The sequence below is a fragment of the Sminthopsis crassicaudata genome, chromosome 1 (assembly GCF_048593235.1).
Source record: "Sminthopsis crassicaudata isolate SCR6 chromosome 1, ASM4859323v1, whole genome shotgun sequence".
NCBI lineage: Eukaryota > Metazoa > Chordata > Mammalia > Dasyuromorphia > Dasyuridae > Sminthopsis > Sminthopsis crassicaudata.
In genome coordinates this window covers 67,798,596-67,814,902 of record NC_133617.1, presented here as the reverse complement: position 1 = coordinate 67,814,902, position 16,307 = coordinate 67,798,596, and the positions used below count along the sequence as shown (strand labels likewise).

At 35.0% G+C, this 16,307-nt stretch overlaps 1 protein-coding gene across 4 annotated transcripts in view; it reads left to right on the top strand.

The window, feature by feature from the left end:
- RFX2 (regulatory factor X2) overlaps positions 1-16,307 on the top strand; it is a 139,071-nt gene that overhangs the window by 63,337 nt on the left and 59,427 nt on the right. For all 4 annotated transcript variants that reach the window (XM_074309160.1, XM_074309189.1, XM_074309181.1 and 1 more), the window contains exon 2: positions 4,425-4,537. In XM_074309160.1, coding sequence (XP_074165261.1) covers positions 4,433-4,537 — 105 coding nt within the window. In that variant the 5' untranslated portion in view covers positions 4,425-4,432. The remainder of the gene's footprint in view (positions 1-4,424; positions 4,538-16,307) is intronic.

Here is a 16,307-nt window from a genome sequence, read left to right as displayed (position 1 = left end):
TAAAAAGTAAGGCTTGAATCTAATATGTAGAAGCTCACAGTTAAATTTATTTTTTTCTTGAAATGAAAATATTAATAGCTTCCTGATTCATTTGTTAGCAAATTGCCTAGTCTCTTAGAATTCATGAAAATTGATAACATTTAACTTCAAGAAATAATAATCAAGAAAACTACTTCTTAATCATTGCCCTTCTCACTGAACACATTAGATCGAAATTTAATTGAACATCATTTTTTAAAATAATAGCTTTCTATTTTCAAAATAGTTGTGAAGATAGATTTCAACATTCACCCTTGCAAAATTTTGTGTTCCAAATTTTTCTTCCTCCTTTCCCCCTACTCCACAGGAAGCAAGCAATCCAACATATGTTAAACATGTGCAATTTTTTCTATATATATTTCCACATTTATCATGCTGCACAAGAAAAAAAAAACATCAAAAAGTAAAAAAGGGAGGGTAAAAAAGCAAGCAAACAACAATCAAAAAGGTGTAATACTGTTGTGATCCACATTCCATGGTCCTCTCTTTGAGTTCATATGGCTTTCTTCATCACAAGAAATTGGCCTGAATTACTTCATTGTTGAAAAATCAGGTCCATCAGAGTTGATCATTACATAATCTTGTTGTGTACAGTAGTTCACATTTATACTTCTCTTTGTGAGTGTGGCTAAGTCATTTAGCTTCTCTGAGCCTCAGTTTCTTTATCTAAAAAATGGTATAATAATGCTTTTGCTACTTACCTCATAGGACTGTTATCAAATACTTGTCAAACTTAAAATCTTATTAAATGCAAATTTTGTTCTTACAAGAAAGGCTTCATGGAAGGGATCCTGTTTGAGTTGGTATTTAAAAGGATAAACAAGTAAGGAATGCACAATGAGAAATGTTCCAGGTGACGGGAAGCTCTGGCCCTACTTTTTGTGCAGGGCAAATACTGAAGAGAGTGGTGGGGGCTGCAGAGTCTTAAGGCTTGTTTCCAGCTGAGTAGGCAAAGTGTGGACAATAAGATTGACACCTACAGCAGATTATTTCTGTGAGTGGAACTGATCTCTGCAGGTCAGCTCTCTGCTTCTATCTTTAGTATATTGTGACCTTCACTTCAGGCTATCTTCCTTTCTCTTCCTGTCACTTCTTTGTTTCCTGTTATAGAACTCTAAACCAAATCCTTGAATATCAGTAGTTGATAGATGATGAGACTATTAGATTGTAAGCAGGAAGCCATGCGTGATGAAAATTTTTATGAAGCAGGAGGATGAAAGAAAAAAAAAAAATCCAGAGGATAACACTGATTTTCAGAAAATTCAACAGGTAGTAAGCCCAGCAACTAGAAACTATGTGGTTTAAGTAGAAAAGAATTCGGGAGATGTCACAATACCTAACAATAGCTCACATTTATAGCCCTTTCATCAAATGCTTTCCTCAAAACATCCCAGTGAGGCAAGGAATGTAAGTAGTATTATTCTCATTTTACAGATGAGAAACCTGGGACATAGAGAAAAGAAAATCTAATTGACTTACTCAAGACCATATTAGAAGCAGTCTTCTGCAGTTGAGCCAAGACCCAGACTCCTTTCCAATTTTACCCCCAGAGGCTTTAAGTACCCTTGGTATATAGGGGATCCTGTTTTAGTTATGGGTCAGATCAGTCCATTCAGCTGTGTATTCTAAGGCTCTGACAGTGACACCATGGGATGTGTATAAATAAATATTGAGATTTACCCACTCCTCCACTAACTGTGCCCAGTACATATATACATATTTAAAAACTGCTATTGGAAATGTACTATTCCCTCAGGCCTCCTCACTAACCTTGCTTTTTTATAATATTCTTTTCTTCCTGAAGGGGCAGAGTCTCTTGAAGGTACATAAAAACTATGCAAATTTCCAGCTTTAAAATAATCTTGTAAAACTTCTAGGCTAAGATTATTAAATATAAAATAGCTACCAGGGATCTTGAAAGCAGAGGTGGGGTTTTTGTTTTGTTTTGTTTTTGTTTTTTAAATAAGTTATTAAAATGTAGGAATATTTTATTACATTTATGTACTACATTTTAGTTAGTCATTCCCCAGACAGTAGACATTTATTTTGTTTCAGATTCTTAGCTATTACATAAAGTGCACCTATAAATATTTCGCTATATATGGGGACTTTCTTCTTACCAATGGCTTCCTTGTGGTACTTGTCCACTAAAGGTTCGGACATTTTAGTCACTTTATTTACATAATTCCAAGTTGCTTTTCAAAATGGTGATACTATTTACAGCTTCTCCAAAAATGTAATAGGGTGTCCGACATTTCACAACTTCTCCAACATTGATTGCCATTTTGCAGGAATTTTTTTTTAATTGATTAAGCAATTTGCATGTAAGACATGAAAATAGTGACTTCTTTAGTTCTTTGCTTTCAGCAAAGATTGTAGGGTATAGAATATTCTTCAGAATTCTTAATTAGGCAGATGAGTTGCTTATTTGCAAATAAAGATCGTTTAAAGATTCTATGGTATTTGGGTAGACCAAATCTCTTCTCTTCTATTTTGATATTCCTGCACTGACTTATAAAGTAGAAATTTTTGAATTACACATTAGAAAGTACTTAACTGGAGTAATTGCATTGTACAGTGAATGGAACACTGGCCTCAGTAGTATCTGAGTTCAAATCCAGCTTCAGACAATTGATACTAGCTGTATGACCCTAGGCAAGTCACTTAATCCAGATTGCCTCACTAAAAATAAAAGTTCTATTTGTCAAACATAAAAGAGATATAATTTTTAGCATTCCTTTTTTTTTTTTTTTTTTTTCCTTTTTTCTTTTCTTTTTTTTCCTGAGGCTGGGGTTAAGTGACTTGCCCACAGCTAGGAAGGGTTAAGTGTCTGAGATTAGATTTGAATTTAGGTCCTTCTGAATTCAAGGCTGGTGCTCTATCCACTGCGCCACCTCGCTGCCCCTAACATTCTTTTGAAGAAAAAAAAGACAACTGTGTGAACAGAGGTAGGCATTGCTAATCCCTTTGTAATCAACTTCACATATTTGGGCTCTGGGAGGGAGAGGAGAGAATGAAAAATGACAATCTCTGTTAATAAGTATTCCAGACACAGATAGTAAAGAAGGGGATACAATATGTATATGAATAATCTTAGCCAGATAGAATGTGTTAGGGACAAAAGAAGGGCAGAGATAAAATGCTCTTGGAAAATTTGAAATGAGAAAGAGATCAAATTGAGGTAAGAAGTGAAGATTAGGCAAATTTTTGTGGAGGAAGACTATATATGTTCTGGGCTTTGAAGGAGAAGGATTTCAATAGATAATTATGCGGAGCTTATGTATTCCAGCCTTGGAAGATGTTCTACACCCATGTATAGAGATAGTAGGATGAGATTAGGAAATGATTAATCATTTAATTTGTAAAGGTGATATTTCACTATTGTGGTTATCCTTCTGTTGAAGTGTAATCTTACTATGTTTGATGTCCTATTGTTGAGCAAGCTTGGTATGATGGGAAGACCACTAGGCAGGGTCAAAGTGACTTTTATTTGATTCCCAACTTTACTACATACTTTTGTAACACTGGACAAATCACTTCATTTTCCCAGGCTTCATCTCCTTTATCTGTAAAACGAAGGAGTTATACTAGATAAGATTTTTGATTTCTCTTCAAGTCCTAAATCTATGATCTTATTTTCTTTAAAAAAAAAAAAAATGGGGAGTGGCTTATGCTTTGGTTATGTTTATGTTCTTAGCACTATTATTAAGATGTCTTCTGGTTTTTATTAGAATTGTCTGGGCAACCTATGAAAATTTCTCCTTTTTTTGCATAAGTAGTCAGTCAGTGAGCAGCTCTTGGAGTCAGAACAATTTACATTCAAATCTTGTATCAAATATTTACTAAAAGTATGATCTTGGGCAAGTCACTTAACTTCTGCCAGACTCAGTTTTCTCATTTATAAAATGGAGATAACATTTGAGAGTTTCTGGGGAGATCAAATTAGATAATATTTGTTCTTTGGAATGTTAAGGTGCTTTGTAAATGCTAATGTATTATTAATATTACTATTAATGATGCTTTGAACTCATTCATTCTGTAAAGGAGACAATTTTTCTTGGCCTCCCAAGTGAAATTGCCTTTCTATTGAGGAATAACTGCTGTTGTGCTATGACACAGAAATTTCCTAAAGCTTTTTAAGATTTTATATTTAGAAACACATTCTCAGTTCCCTCCTCTCCTTTCTCTTTCTATGGAACAATTGTGCAACCTTTTTTCTTTCTGGCACAGTAATAGTATGATTTCTGTATTTAGTCTTTGGAAGAATAACTCTTCTATGGTAGTCTTCTAATTTTGTGCTTTTAATAATTTTCTACTTTAGGATTTCTGACTAAAGTAAGAAATACTTTCCCACCCAATTCTGATCTCTTCTTTTCTTTCTTTAGAACTGAGCATGCAGAATCCAGAGGGCGGATCAGATTCAGCAACCTCTGTGGCACTACGCACATCAGCATCTGCTCAGGCCCCAGTTGTTCAGCCTGTGGCAGCCTCCCAGCAGGTAACCTAATCACTGCTGTTTTCAACTTTGAAAGTGAAACCATAGTTGATTTTGGCTCATTGGTCTTTATTCTTTAAGTGCTTAAAATTTTTGAACAATAGAAAAAGTGTCTAAATTTTTCTGAATTGACTTATTCTTGGTCTATATATACATAGCCTATTATTTTTTCTCTGCATCCTCTCCAAATGTAATTTATACAAAGTGCTTTTATTAGAGAGAATACAAACTAAAGCTGACATGAAGAAAACAACTATGAAAAGAATGAATATACCTTATCTTTAATTTATATAAAGGGTTTCAGAATAATTTTTTTCAGTCTATTAATGTTTATTAAGAATCTAGCGTAATGTGCCTAAACCTGGGGATACATTAATATACATATGGCAATGCCTTCTCTCTAGAAACTCATAATCTCTGGGAGAGATAACATGCAAATAATTACATACAGATAAGCTATATACAGGACAAATAGGAGATATCACAGAAGGAATGCACTAGTATTAAGGAAGATTAAGAAAGACTTTATATAGAATATGAGATTTCAAGCAAGGATTTGAAGGAAGCCAAGAAGCAGAGAGATGAGGAAAGAGAACTTTCAAGGAATAAAGGACAGCCCATGAAAATTTTATATATAATTTCTTCCAAAGAAATATTAATTTAAGGAATAAGCTTATAATATCTAGGACAATGCATTGGTTTAAACCATTGGAATAACTATAATTTTTTGTTTTCATTATCTTTTTTTGTAACCCTAAATTTCATTATTAAGATAAAAAGTGAAAACAGTAAATAAACAATTTTAGAAGTGATTTTTCCAGAGGCTGAATTATAAGAACAATTCATCTTCCTTTGTCATTTTTGTGCTTTTTATTCAATTGCAAATGGAACAATATCCTTAGAAATTATTGGTCTAAAATTGAAAATTACAAGATTGGGGAAGGGAGTTTAATGGGAAAAATTTCAAATTAAGAATTACTTTGAGATAATGGCAAGAATTAAAATTAAAATTAGACTTGTTTTGCAGAATTGAGTCATTTAGAAATTTATGGTGGCAAATTAGAATTATATGACAACAGAAACAAACAGAAATCTTCCAATGATGTAGCAGGGTCAATTATTTAAGCTTGTTGTGTTGTACTTTCAAAAGGTTTTTGTTTAGCTGTTTTCAGTTGAGACTGACTCCTCATGGCTTCTTTTTGGGGTTTTCTTGGCAAAGAAATGGGAGTGGTTTGCCATTTTCATCTCTAGTTCACTTTACAGATGCAGGCAGGATAAAGTGATTTGGCAAGGATCACATGGCTAATAAATGTCTGAGGCAAGATTTGAACTTAGGTCTTCCTGACTTAGGGCCTCTCATTCTATCCACTGTGCCACATAGCTGCCCAACAGCAGTAGGAAAGGATCAGACAATATATTTTGGTGACAGCAGGGTCAATTATCTGAGCCTGTTGTATTGTATGTGGGGGAAAAAAAGAGATGAGATTATAAAAATATCCCCTGATCTTAGAATCAAGGTGAAAATAAAACATGCCAAATTCAAAATCTGTTTTTAATTCCTTTTAAGTGTAAATATAATAAATTAGCTTATTTTAAGTATAGGCAGTCATTTGTTGCAGAAAAGATACAGACCTGCATTTCCAGAAGGGAGTCTGTTCACTCCAGAGTTCCCTATGTTAATGGACTCATAAGTTTATCCCCATTCCCTATCCCTATGAAAAGCTAAATATTGAAGGCATTGTCACGTGTAAGAGAGAGTAGATTTTTTTTTCCTTATGCAAAACCAGGAACAAATAAAAGAAATGAAAGCAAAGAGGCAAATTTAGATTTAATGTAAGAATGAACTTCCTAGCATGTGAGCTGTCATAGCTGCCTTTGTATGTAGTAGCATCCTCTTCCCTTAAGGACTTATAATCTCTTTGCTCATTGAAGGGTATTGTGGAGGGGTTTCTTTACTCATTTGTGATGTTATACTAGATGACTCAGTGTCATCTTCCAACCCTAAGCATCTGTGATTTAGTAAAAAGACTGCTTGCTATATTCTCAAGAGATATAGATTCTGGACCTGGGACAGCTGGAGGCACAGTAGATAAATTGCTGATCCTGGAATCAAGAAGGTTTGAGTTCAGATCTGGTCTCAGACATCAGTTATATGGAACTGGACAAGTCTTGAGTCTGTATTCAATTGAGGAAGTCAGCTTACTCAGCTATAAAATGGGAATAATAATACCTTACAGTTTTGTTTGTTGTGAGAATCAAATGAGGTAATACTTATTTTTTTAAAATCACTTAGCATGAGGGCAGCTAGGTGGCGCAGTGGATAGAGCACCAGCCTTGAGTTCAGGAGGACCCGAGTTCAAATGTAGTCTCAGACACTTAACACTTCTTAACTGTGTGACCCTGGGCAAGTCACTTAACCCCAGCCTCAGGGGGAAAAAAAAATCACTTAGCATAGTACCTGGCACACAGTAAGGTGCACTATAAATATTTATTCTCTTTTCTTTCCTTTCTAATGTGAGCCCTTGTCATAATAGAAGTTTTGTGATTTTGTGCAAATCATTTCAGTTTTTGGATCTTCCTCAAACTGAGAGGGTTAAATAAATTGATTGACAGGGTCCTTTCTAGTCATATAGTTCTACGAATTATACTGTCTGGAAATCAGAGGTGTCAAATTCAGGGCTCATAGGCCCCCAAACTTTCCTAGTATGTTTCAAACCAGAGTAAATATAATTGAGAAATGTTTGACAAAATAAATAAAAATACAACATAGATAATGTTAATTTGCAGTTTTCTAAGTCAGCATGCAGCAACAGAGTTCTATTTCTTTTTGAGTTTAATACCAATGCTTTAGGTTCAATGCCTTGTCTTGCATAGCTCAGTGAAACTATGAGTCATGCTGTGTAGAGTTACCTAAGATGGACAGGTCATAATGGGGAATTTTGACAAAAGGTGATTGATCGGAGAAGGAAATAGCAAATCACTCCAGTATCTTTGCCAAGAAAAATCCATGGACAAAATTAAACTGGTAAAAGAGGTGACATCAGAAGAGAGAGCCTCCCAGGTTGAAAGGTGTTCAATATGCTATTAGGGAAGAGTGAAGGACAACTACAAGGAGCTCTAATACTAATAAAGTGACTGGCTCAAGTACAAAAGGAAGCTCAGCTGTGGATGTGATGACGAAAGGAAAACTCAGTGCTGTAAAGATCAAAATTGCACAAGACTTAAAATGAAAATGTAAGAAATGTGAGCCAGGGGCAGCTAGGTGGAGCAGTGGATAGAGCACCAGCCCTGAATTCAGGAGGACCCGAGTTCAAATATGGTCTCAGACACTTAACACTTACTAGCTGTGTGACCCTGGACAAGTCACTTAACCCCAGCTTCAGGAAAAAAAAAAAAGGAAAAAAAAATGTGAGCCAAAATAAGCTGGATGTGGTCAAACACAGATTAAATATCAACATCACGGATGTCAATGGTGACCATTATATATACTATTGTGGGCAAGAATCCTTTAGAAGAAATGGAGTAGTCCTTATAATAAATAAAAGGATAAAAAAAATGCAGGACTGAAGTGTAATCTCAAAAATGGCAATGATATCTGTTGTTATCGAAGGTAAACCATTTAACATCACAGTAATGTAAAATCTATGTTCTTCCTACTAATTCTGAAGAGGCCAAAGTTCTATTAGTTCTATGAAGACCTACAGCATTTTCTAGAAATAATACCTCTCAAAAAAGATGTCATATTCATCATGATGGGGACTGGAATGCTAAAGTGGGAAATCCAAAAGATAACTAAAATAACAGGCAGATTTGGTCTTGGAGTACAGGATGAAGCAGGGCAGAGACTAATAGGATTTTGTAAAGGTGACATGCTAGACATTGCAGATTTTCTTTTCTTTTTTTGGTTTCTTTTTCTTTTTTTTTTTTTTATTGTACCTTTTTATTTGCAAGATATGTGCATTGATAATTTTTCATTCAGCATTGACAATTGCAAAACCTTTTGTTCCAACTTTTCCCCTCCTTCCCCCTACCTCTTCCCCCAGATGGCAGATTGACCAATACATGTTAAATATGCTAAAGTATAAGTTAAATGCAATATATATATATTGTATTTATATATATGTATATATATATATACATGTCCATACAGTTATTTTGCTGTACAAAAAGAATCGGACTTTGAAATAGTGTACAATTAACTTGTGAAGGAAATAAAAAATGCAGATGGACAAAAATAGAGGGATTGGGAATTCTATGTAGTGGTTCATAGTCATCTCCCAGAGTTCTTTCGCTGGATGTAGCTGGTTCAGTTCATTACTGCTCTATTGGAACTGATTTGATTCATCTCATTGTTGAAGATGGCCACGTCCATCAGAATTGATCGTCTTAGTATTGCTATTGAAGTATACAACGATCTCCTGGTCCTACTCATTTCACTCAGCATCAGTTCGTGTAAGTCTCTCTAGGCCTTTCTGAAATCATCCCATTGCAGATATTCTTTTTCAACAATCCAAAAGGTGACTCTACACGTGGACATGATCAGATGGTCAATATCAAAGTCATATTGATTATATAGTTTGCATCCACAAATTAAAACAAAGACTTGAGACTAATTGTGGCTCAGATCAAACTTTTTATTGCAAAATTTAGACTTAAATTTAAGACATTGTGTAGGTATACTACACACCTGTCAGATTGGCTAAGATGACAGGAACAAATAATGATGAATGTTGGAGGGGATGTGGGAAAACTGGGACACTGATACAATGTTGGTGGAGTTGTGAAAGAATCCAGCCATTCTGGAGAGCAGTTTGGAACTATGCCCAAAAAGTTGTCAAACTGTGCATACCCTATGATCCAGCATTGCTGCTATTGGGCTTATATCCCAAAGAAATACTAAAGAGCAGAAAGGGACCTGTATGTGCCAAAATGTTTGTGGCAGCTCTTTTTGTTGTAGCTAAAAACTGGAAGTTGAATGGATGCCCATCAATTGGAGAATGGTTGGGTAAATTATAGTATATGAAGGTTATGGAATATTATTGCTCTGTTAGAAATGACCAGCAGGAGGAATACAGACAGGCTTGGAGAGACTTACATCAACTGATGCTGAGTGAAATGAATAGAACCAGAAGATTGCTGTACACTTCAATGTTTTATGAAGATGTATTCTGATGGAAATGGGATATCTTCAACATAAAGAAGCTCCAACTTACTTCAGTTGATCAATGATGGACAGAAATAACTACACCCAGAGATGGAACACTGGGAAGTGAATGTAAATTGTTAGCACTACTGTCTATCTACCCAGGTTACTTATACCTTCGGAAGCTAATACTTAATGTGCAACAAGAAAATGGTATTTACACACATATATTGTATCTAGGTTATATTGTAACACATGTAAAATGTATGGAATTGCTTGTCATCGGGGGTAGGGGGGATAATTTGGAAAACTGAATACAAGGGATAATATTATTTAAAAAATTACTCATGCATATATACTGTGGGAAAAAAATTCTAAATAAGAAAAAAAAAAAAAAGAACCTGAAGAGCACTCAAAGCTTATCTTCAAAGGATTATAGAATCAGAGACAGAAGAGATTTCCAATATCATCTAAGTCAAAAGTTCTTAACCATTTTGGTGTCATGGATCCCTTTGGCATTCTGGTGTAGCCTATGGACCTTTTCTCTGAATATTTTTAATTTTAAAAAAATTTTTTCTGTTCATTACATGTAAAAAAAAATTGCCATTCATCTAAAAAAAAAAAAAAAGAAGAAAGAAAAAAAAAAGAAAAGAAATTGTGTAGGTATGACCTAAATAGCATTCTTTATGAGTATGGCATGAAAATAATGAATGGTTTGAGGGATTATATCTGGTAGATAGAATGCCTAGAGAACTATACATAAAGGCTCTTGATATTGTATGGGAAATAGTAAGAAAAAAACATTTCAAATTAAAAAGCAAATTAAGAATTAAAAATGGCTGTGTGATTGGGATTTGCAAATAGTTGAGCAAAGAAAGAAAAGAAAAGATATATCCAATTGAATGTAGAATTCCAGAGAACAGAAAGATAAGTTTTTCTCAAATGAGCAATGGAAATAGAAGAAAATAAAATGGAAAGGACAAATCTCTTAAAAAAAAATTAAAGATATCAAGGGAATGTTTCATGTAAAAGTTGATATGATAAAAGACAAAAATGGTATTAACAGAAGAGATGGCAACAATACCCCAAAGAACTAAACAAAAAGTGATGGGATTCTAGTTGACCTATTTATAATCCTAAAAGATGATGTTATTAAAATGCTATTCTCAATATGCCATAGAATTTGGAGAATTCAATAGGTGTCACTGGATGGGAAAAGATCAGTTTACATCCCAGTCCTAAAGAAAGGCAATGCCAAAGAATGTACAAATTACCAAAAAGTTGCATTCATTTCTCATGCAAGCAAAGTTATGCTTAATGTCTTACCAGCTATAGTAACATGTGATCAAATATAAAATTCTATGTCTTTCAAAGCCCTTCATAACTTGGCTCTCTCTTACCTTTCTAATCTATTTATACTTTACTCCCCTCCAAATACTCTGGAAGCCAGTAATACTGATCTCATTGTTGTTCCTCACACAATACATTTTCTCTTCTAACTGAACATTTTCCCAGACTTCCTCCTTATGTCAGGAATTCTCTTTCCTTATCTGAACCTTTTATCTTCCTTCAAGTCTTTTAACTATGGAGTGGTATCCTGGAGAGGTATCCTGGAGGAGCTACTAGAGTTTATTCTCCTTAATCTGGGTGCCTTCCCTATAAGATTATCTCCAGTTTATCCTGATATATCTTGTTTGTACAAAATTGTTTGCAAGGTGTTCCCCATTAGACTGAGAAAGGAGAGCATTGGGAATTGAGAGATGAGCTCTCATCGTCAAGAAACAGAAGGAAGACCAGTCATCGAATTGCAGAATACATGGAGGAAAGTCAGTAAACGTTTACTCAGTGCTAAGTACTATGCTGAGTGCTAAGGATACAAAGAAAGATAAAAGATATGTCCCTTCCTCCAGGAATTCACAATCTAATGGGAGAAGACTATACACACACACAAAAAAAGAAAATAATAAGTGGTAAATGGAAGGATATGAGGGGAGCAGTTACTTTGTGTTTAGATGGGTAATGATAAAGTCCATTAGGAATAAAGTATAAGAAAACTGGAAAAGTAGGAAAGAAGCAGGTTCTGTTTGGTTTTGAAAGCCAAACAAAGGATTTTTTATTTGTTACTGGAAGTAATGAGGAGCCACAATGAGGTCGATGAGTTTATCAAATAAAGGAATGATATGGTCATTTTAGGAAGTTAAGTTTGACATCTGAGTAGAGAATAGGTTGAAATGATGAGAGACTTGATAATAGAAATGTAGATATAGAGAAACTAACCAGAAATCTATATCAATCCTTCAGGTGTGAGGCTCTGAGAAACTGTGCCAGATCACAATGGTAGCAGTGTCAGAGGAGAAGCAGCTTATATAAGAGATGTTATAAAGATAGAAATGACAAGACTTGACCACTGATTTCATGGGAGGGAGTGTGAATATTGAGGATGATAACTTAGATTGCAAGCTCAGCTGACTAGGAGGATGATGGTATCCTTGATTATATTGTGAAGTTAGGAAGAGGAAAAGATTTGCAAAGGGGGTAGTTAAGACAATGAATTCAGTTTGGAATGTTGAATTTAAGATATCTTTGGGACATTCAATTTATGACGTGTAAAAGACAGTTGAAGATATGAGACTAGAGTTTAGAAGCGAGTTTAGAAGCGATATTAGGGCTGGACATGTAGATCTGAGAGTCATCTGCACAGAGATGATAATTAAAACCATGGGAGTGAATGTGATCACCAATGGAATGATATAGAGGGAGAGCAAGGCTCAGGACAAAGTCTTGTAGTATCCTTACTGTTAATGGACTTAATGTGAATGAAGATCAGGAAAAGATAGGAAAGATATGGCCAGACAGGAAGGAGAACCAGGAGAGAATAGTGTTAGACACATCCATGAAAAAAAGAAGCAGTTTATAGCAGTGTCAAAAGTTTCAGGAAGGTAAAGAAGAATGTGGATTGAGAAAAGACTATTAGAGCTGGCAACTAAGACATCACTAGAAACTTTGGAGAGCAGTTTCAGTTGAAGGATGAAGTCAAAGGCTAGGCTACAAAGATAAAAGAAGAGTATGAGGAAAAGAAGTAGATGTACTATGAATTTCTCATAGAATTTAGCCATGAAAGGAAGAAGAGATATTAGATGATAGTGAGGATGGATGGATAAAGTAAGAGTTTTTTTGAGGACTGAGGAAGACATGTGGGTGTTTTGTAGGCAACAGGGAAGCAGCCAGCAGACAAAAAGAGACTGAAGATTTGTGAGAGAGTAGGGATATGACATAGGGAGCACTTCTTGGGGAGATTGGCTGGAATGGGATAACTTGAGCATGTAGAGGAATTAGGCTTGAAGTGGAGAAAAAGACCACCTCTTCATGGGAAATGGGTCAAGGAAGAGGAGGTGGAGGCAGTAAGCATCTAAGTGATATGAGATGGGAAACAAAGGGGAAAAGGGAAACCTTTGTGATCTCAATTTTATCAGTGAAATATGAGGCATTTGTCAGTCTGGTGTAATCACAAGATCACTGGATTTGGATTTTAAGGATTCATGTTTAAGGCTTGTTTCTGCCACTCTCTAGCTGTGCAGCTTGGATGACAATTCTCTCAGCTTCTGTTTCTTCACCCATAAAATGAAAGGAGTTGTACTGAATGATTTCTGCATCCTGCTATAATTGTATCTCAAATTCTGTGGGATATTGTCTTGCCTAGTCCTTTACGATGTTCTCCTGGTGCATAATTTCCTTTCATTTATTCTACCACTCAGCTACCTTTTGGCTGATCTTTTCCTCTGCTGTCAGGATCATTTCTTTTATTCCTGGCTTTGATCATAAGTCATGCTACTTCCCAAAGCAGTCCATTATACCCTTGAGTAGTCATTTTTAAGATCCTCCAGGGCCTTCTCTTCTCCTTTGCAAAACATGGCCAGTGTTCTAATTTTCTTTCATTGACCTTTCTCAGATGCCAAAACTACATTATTTTCTCACACCTCTCTCCCTTACATGCACCCCAAATCTTGTTCCCAGTATTCACTCCTTAAGTATGTATTATGTTATCATTTTCCCATGGCTGAATCTTTTTCATAGTCTCTTCTTTCTATCATTCAAAATGATTCCTGAAATCTTATTTTCCCATTAGATGTGAGATACTATTGTGTTGTATTTATTTTTTGTTCTACCTTTCATCTTGATCTATCAGTAAGTCTTTGATATTTATAGCCTTCTGGGTCAGACTCAGCTGCAAAATTCCAGATAGTGTTCATTAATTTGTGGTTTTATAAGTCAATATATAGCCTGCAAGGAGTTTTCATTTGCATTTGACACCACCACTGCTGTAGGCTTAGTTTAGAGCTTTGCTCACAATGCATACAATAACTCCATTAAAGTTATTGACTAATTTTCCTATAGAGGAAACCCCTATTTATGTAATTCCCATGATTCATTCTCCATTTATCTGATTACATTATGCAGGTATGAATATATTAAATGTTTTACTTATATACAGTTGCTGCAGTTGAAAAAGGAATTTAGATTTTTCCACTTTGGTATTACCTTAGGCTCTAAAATCTTATAGGGCATGCACTATGTCAATTCATTTTGCATTTTGTGATAGTTTTATCTTTTTTCCTTTTATTTGTCATCTGTCCCTCCTTTAATTCATTCAACAATTACTTATTAATTGTGCAAAGTGCATTAGTATGTGCTAGATATATACTTTTATGAAGTTTATAATATTAACATGAGAGTATATACACAATTGTGTCATATAATATAGTGAATAAAAAATGACTATTTAATACATATATATGTGTACATTCACACATATACACATATATGTGAGGGGGCTAGGTTATGAAGGGCTTTGTAAGTCAAACAGGATTTGGTATTTGATTCTAGAGGTAACAGAATTTATTGAATAGGGGAGTAACATTTTCAAACCTGCTATTTAGGAAAAACAGTTTGTCAGCAGGGTAGAAGATAGGCTACATTGGGGAGATTCTTGAAGCAGGGAGATCAACCAGAAAGCTAGAAAGCTATTGTAAGTATCTATATGTGAGAAAATGAGGGCCTATACCTCAGGGTGAGATTAGTATCAGAGAAAAGAGAGATACATATATGAAAGATGTTAGGAAGATTGTGCAAAGTTAGAAGAAGGAAAGATCATTTCTGATAGGAATAATAAAAGAATACTTTATGGAGAAGATGGTGTTTGAGCTGGTCTTATAGAACAAAAGTAGTATTTCAAAAGTTAGAAATTAGGAAGAGGGAAGTCCTTTGCCTCAAGCTCTTTCCAACTTTAATCTATCTTCTACATTTTTATGATTTTTCAGTCATTTCAATTGTGGCCAACCCTTTGTGACCCCATTTGGGGTTTTCTTGGCAAAGATCCTTGACTGGTGTGCTATTTCCTTCTCCAGCTCATTTGACAGATGAGGAAACTGAGGCAAATAGTATTAGATGACTTGCCCATAGTCACACAGCTAGTAAATGTCTGAGGCTTCCCACCTCTAGATCTGGAAATCTATCCACTGTGCTATTTAGCTACCCCCATCTTTTACATAGCTGCCAAAATAATTTTCTTAAAGTATAAGTATATATACTTTAACATATTTAACATATATTGGTCAACCTGCCATCTGGGGGAAAAAGTGAGGGAAAGGAGGGGAAAAGTTGGAACAAAAGGTTTTGCAATTGTCAATGCTGAAAAATTACCCATACATATATCTTGTAAATAAAAAGCTATAATAATAAAATAAATAAAATAAAGTATAAGTATATTCATGCCACTTTCCTTGGTAAACTTCAGTGGCTCCTTTTAACTTTTAAGGGCCGATATAAACTTTTTTGGCATGTTAAGTCCTTTACAACTTCACAAAGTCACAGACAGAATTTGAGAGTTCAAAGTCATGTAATCCAGCCCATATACAAAAAAATTCTTCATTATTTCATATCCAAAAAGTTCAGTCTCAGTTTGAAGACCTTCATAAGGACTAAGCCCCAATCTCTCCCTTTCCAGTTACAAATTATTATCTTTCATATACTTGCCATAAGGTCCAGCCAAATTGTCCTTCCCCTTCTTCACACGTCCACTACATCTCCAGTCTCTCTGACTTTTCACTGTCTCTCCTACATACCTGAAATGTTTTTCTTTTTTCCTATACTTCTAACTTCCTTCAAGATTCATCTCAAGTGCTCCCTCCTACTAGAAGCTATTCCTGATCACTGCAGCTGCTTGTGCCTTTCCTTCCTGCAGATTACCTTGTATTTATTTGTACGTGTAATCTCTGATAAGAATACAAGCTTCTTGAGAGCAGAAACTTTCACTTTTATTTTTGTATCCCAAGTAACTACAGTATCTAACAGAATCCCTATCATTTAATCTGTCTTTAATAAATGCTTGTTGCCTGCAAGCTTTGGGAATTGCATTAACAAAGACATAGGACAAGAAAGTGATCCATTTTAGCTGGAATATATGTAGAAGGGAGTAGTAGGAAATAATGCTAAAAAGATATGAAGGGCATTGAAGTCAGAGTTTGAGTTTGAACTCTGTTCAGCAGGGAAGAGGGAAACCATTGTAGGATTTTGAGCTGAAAAGAAACATGGGGAAAGCAACTTTCTACAGCAATTAAGAAGAAAATTGGT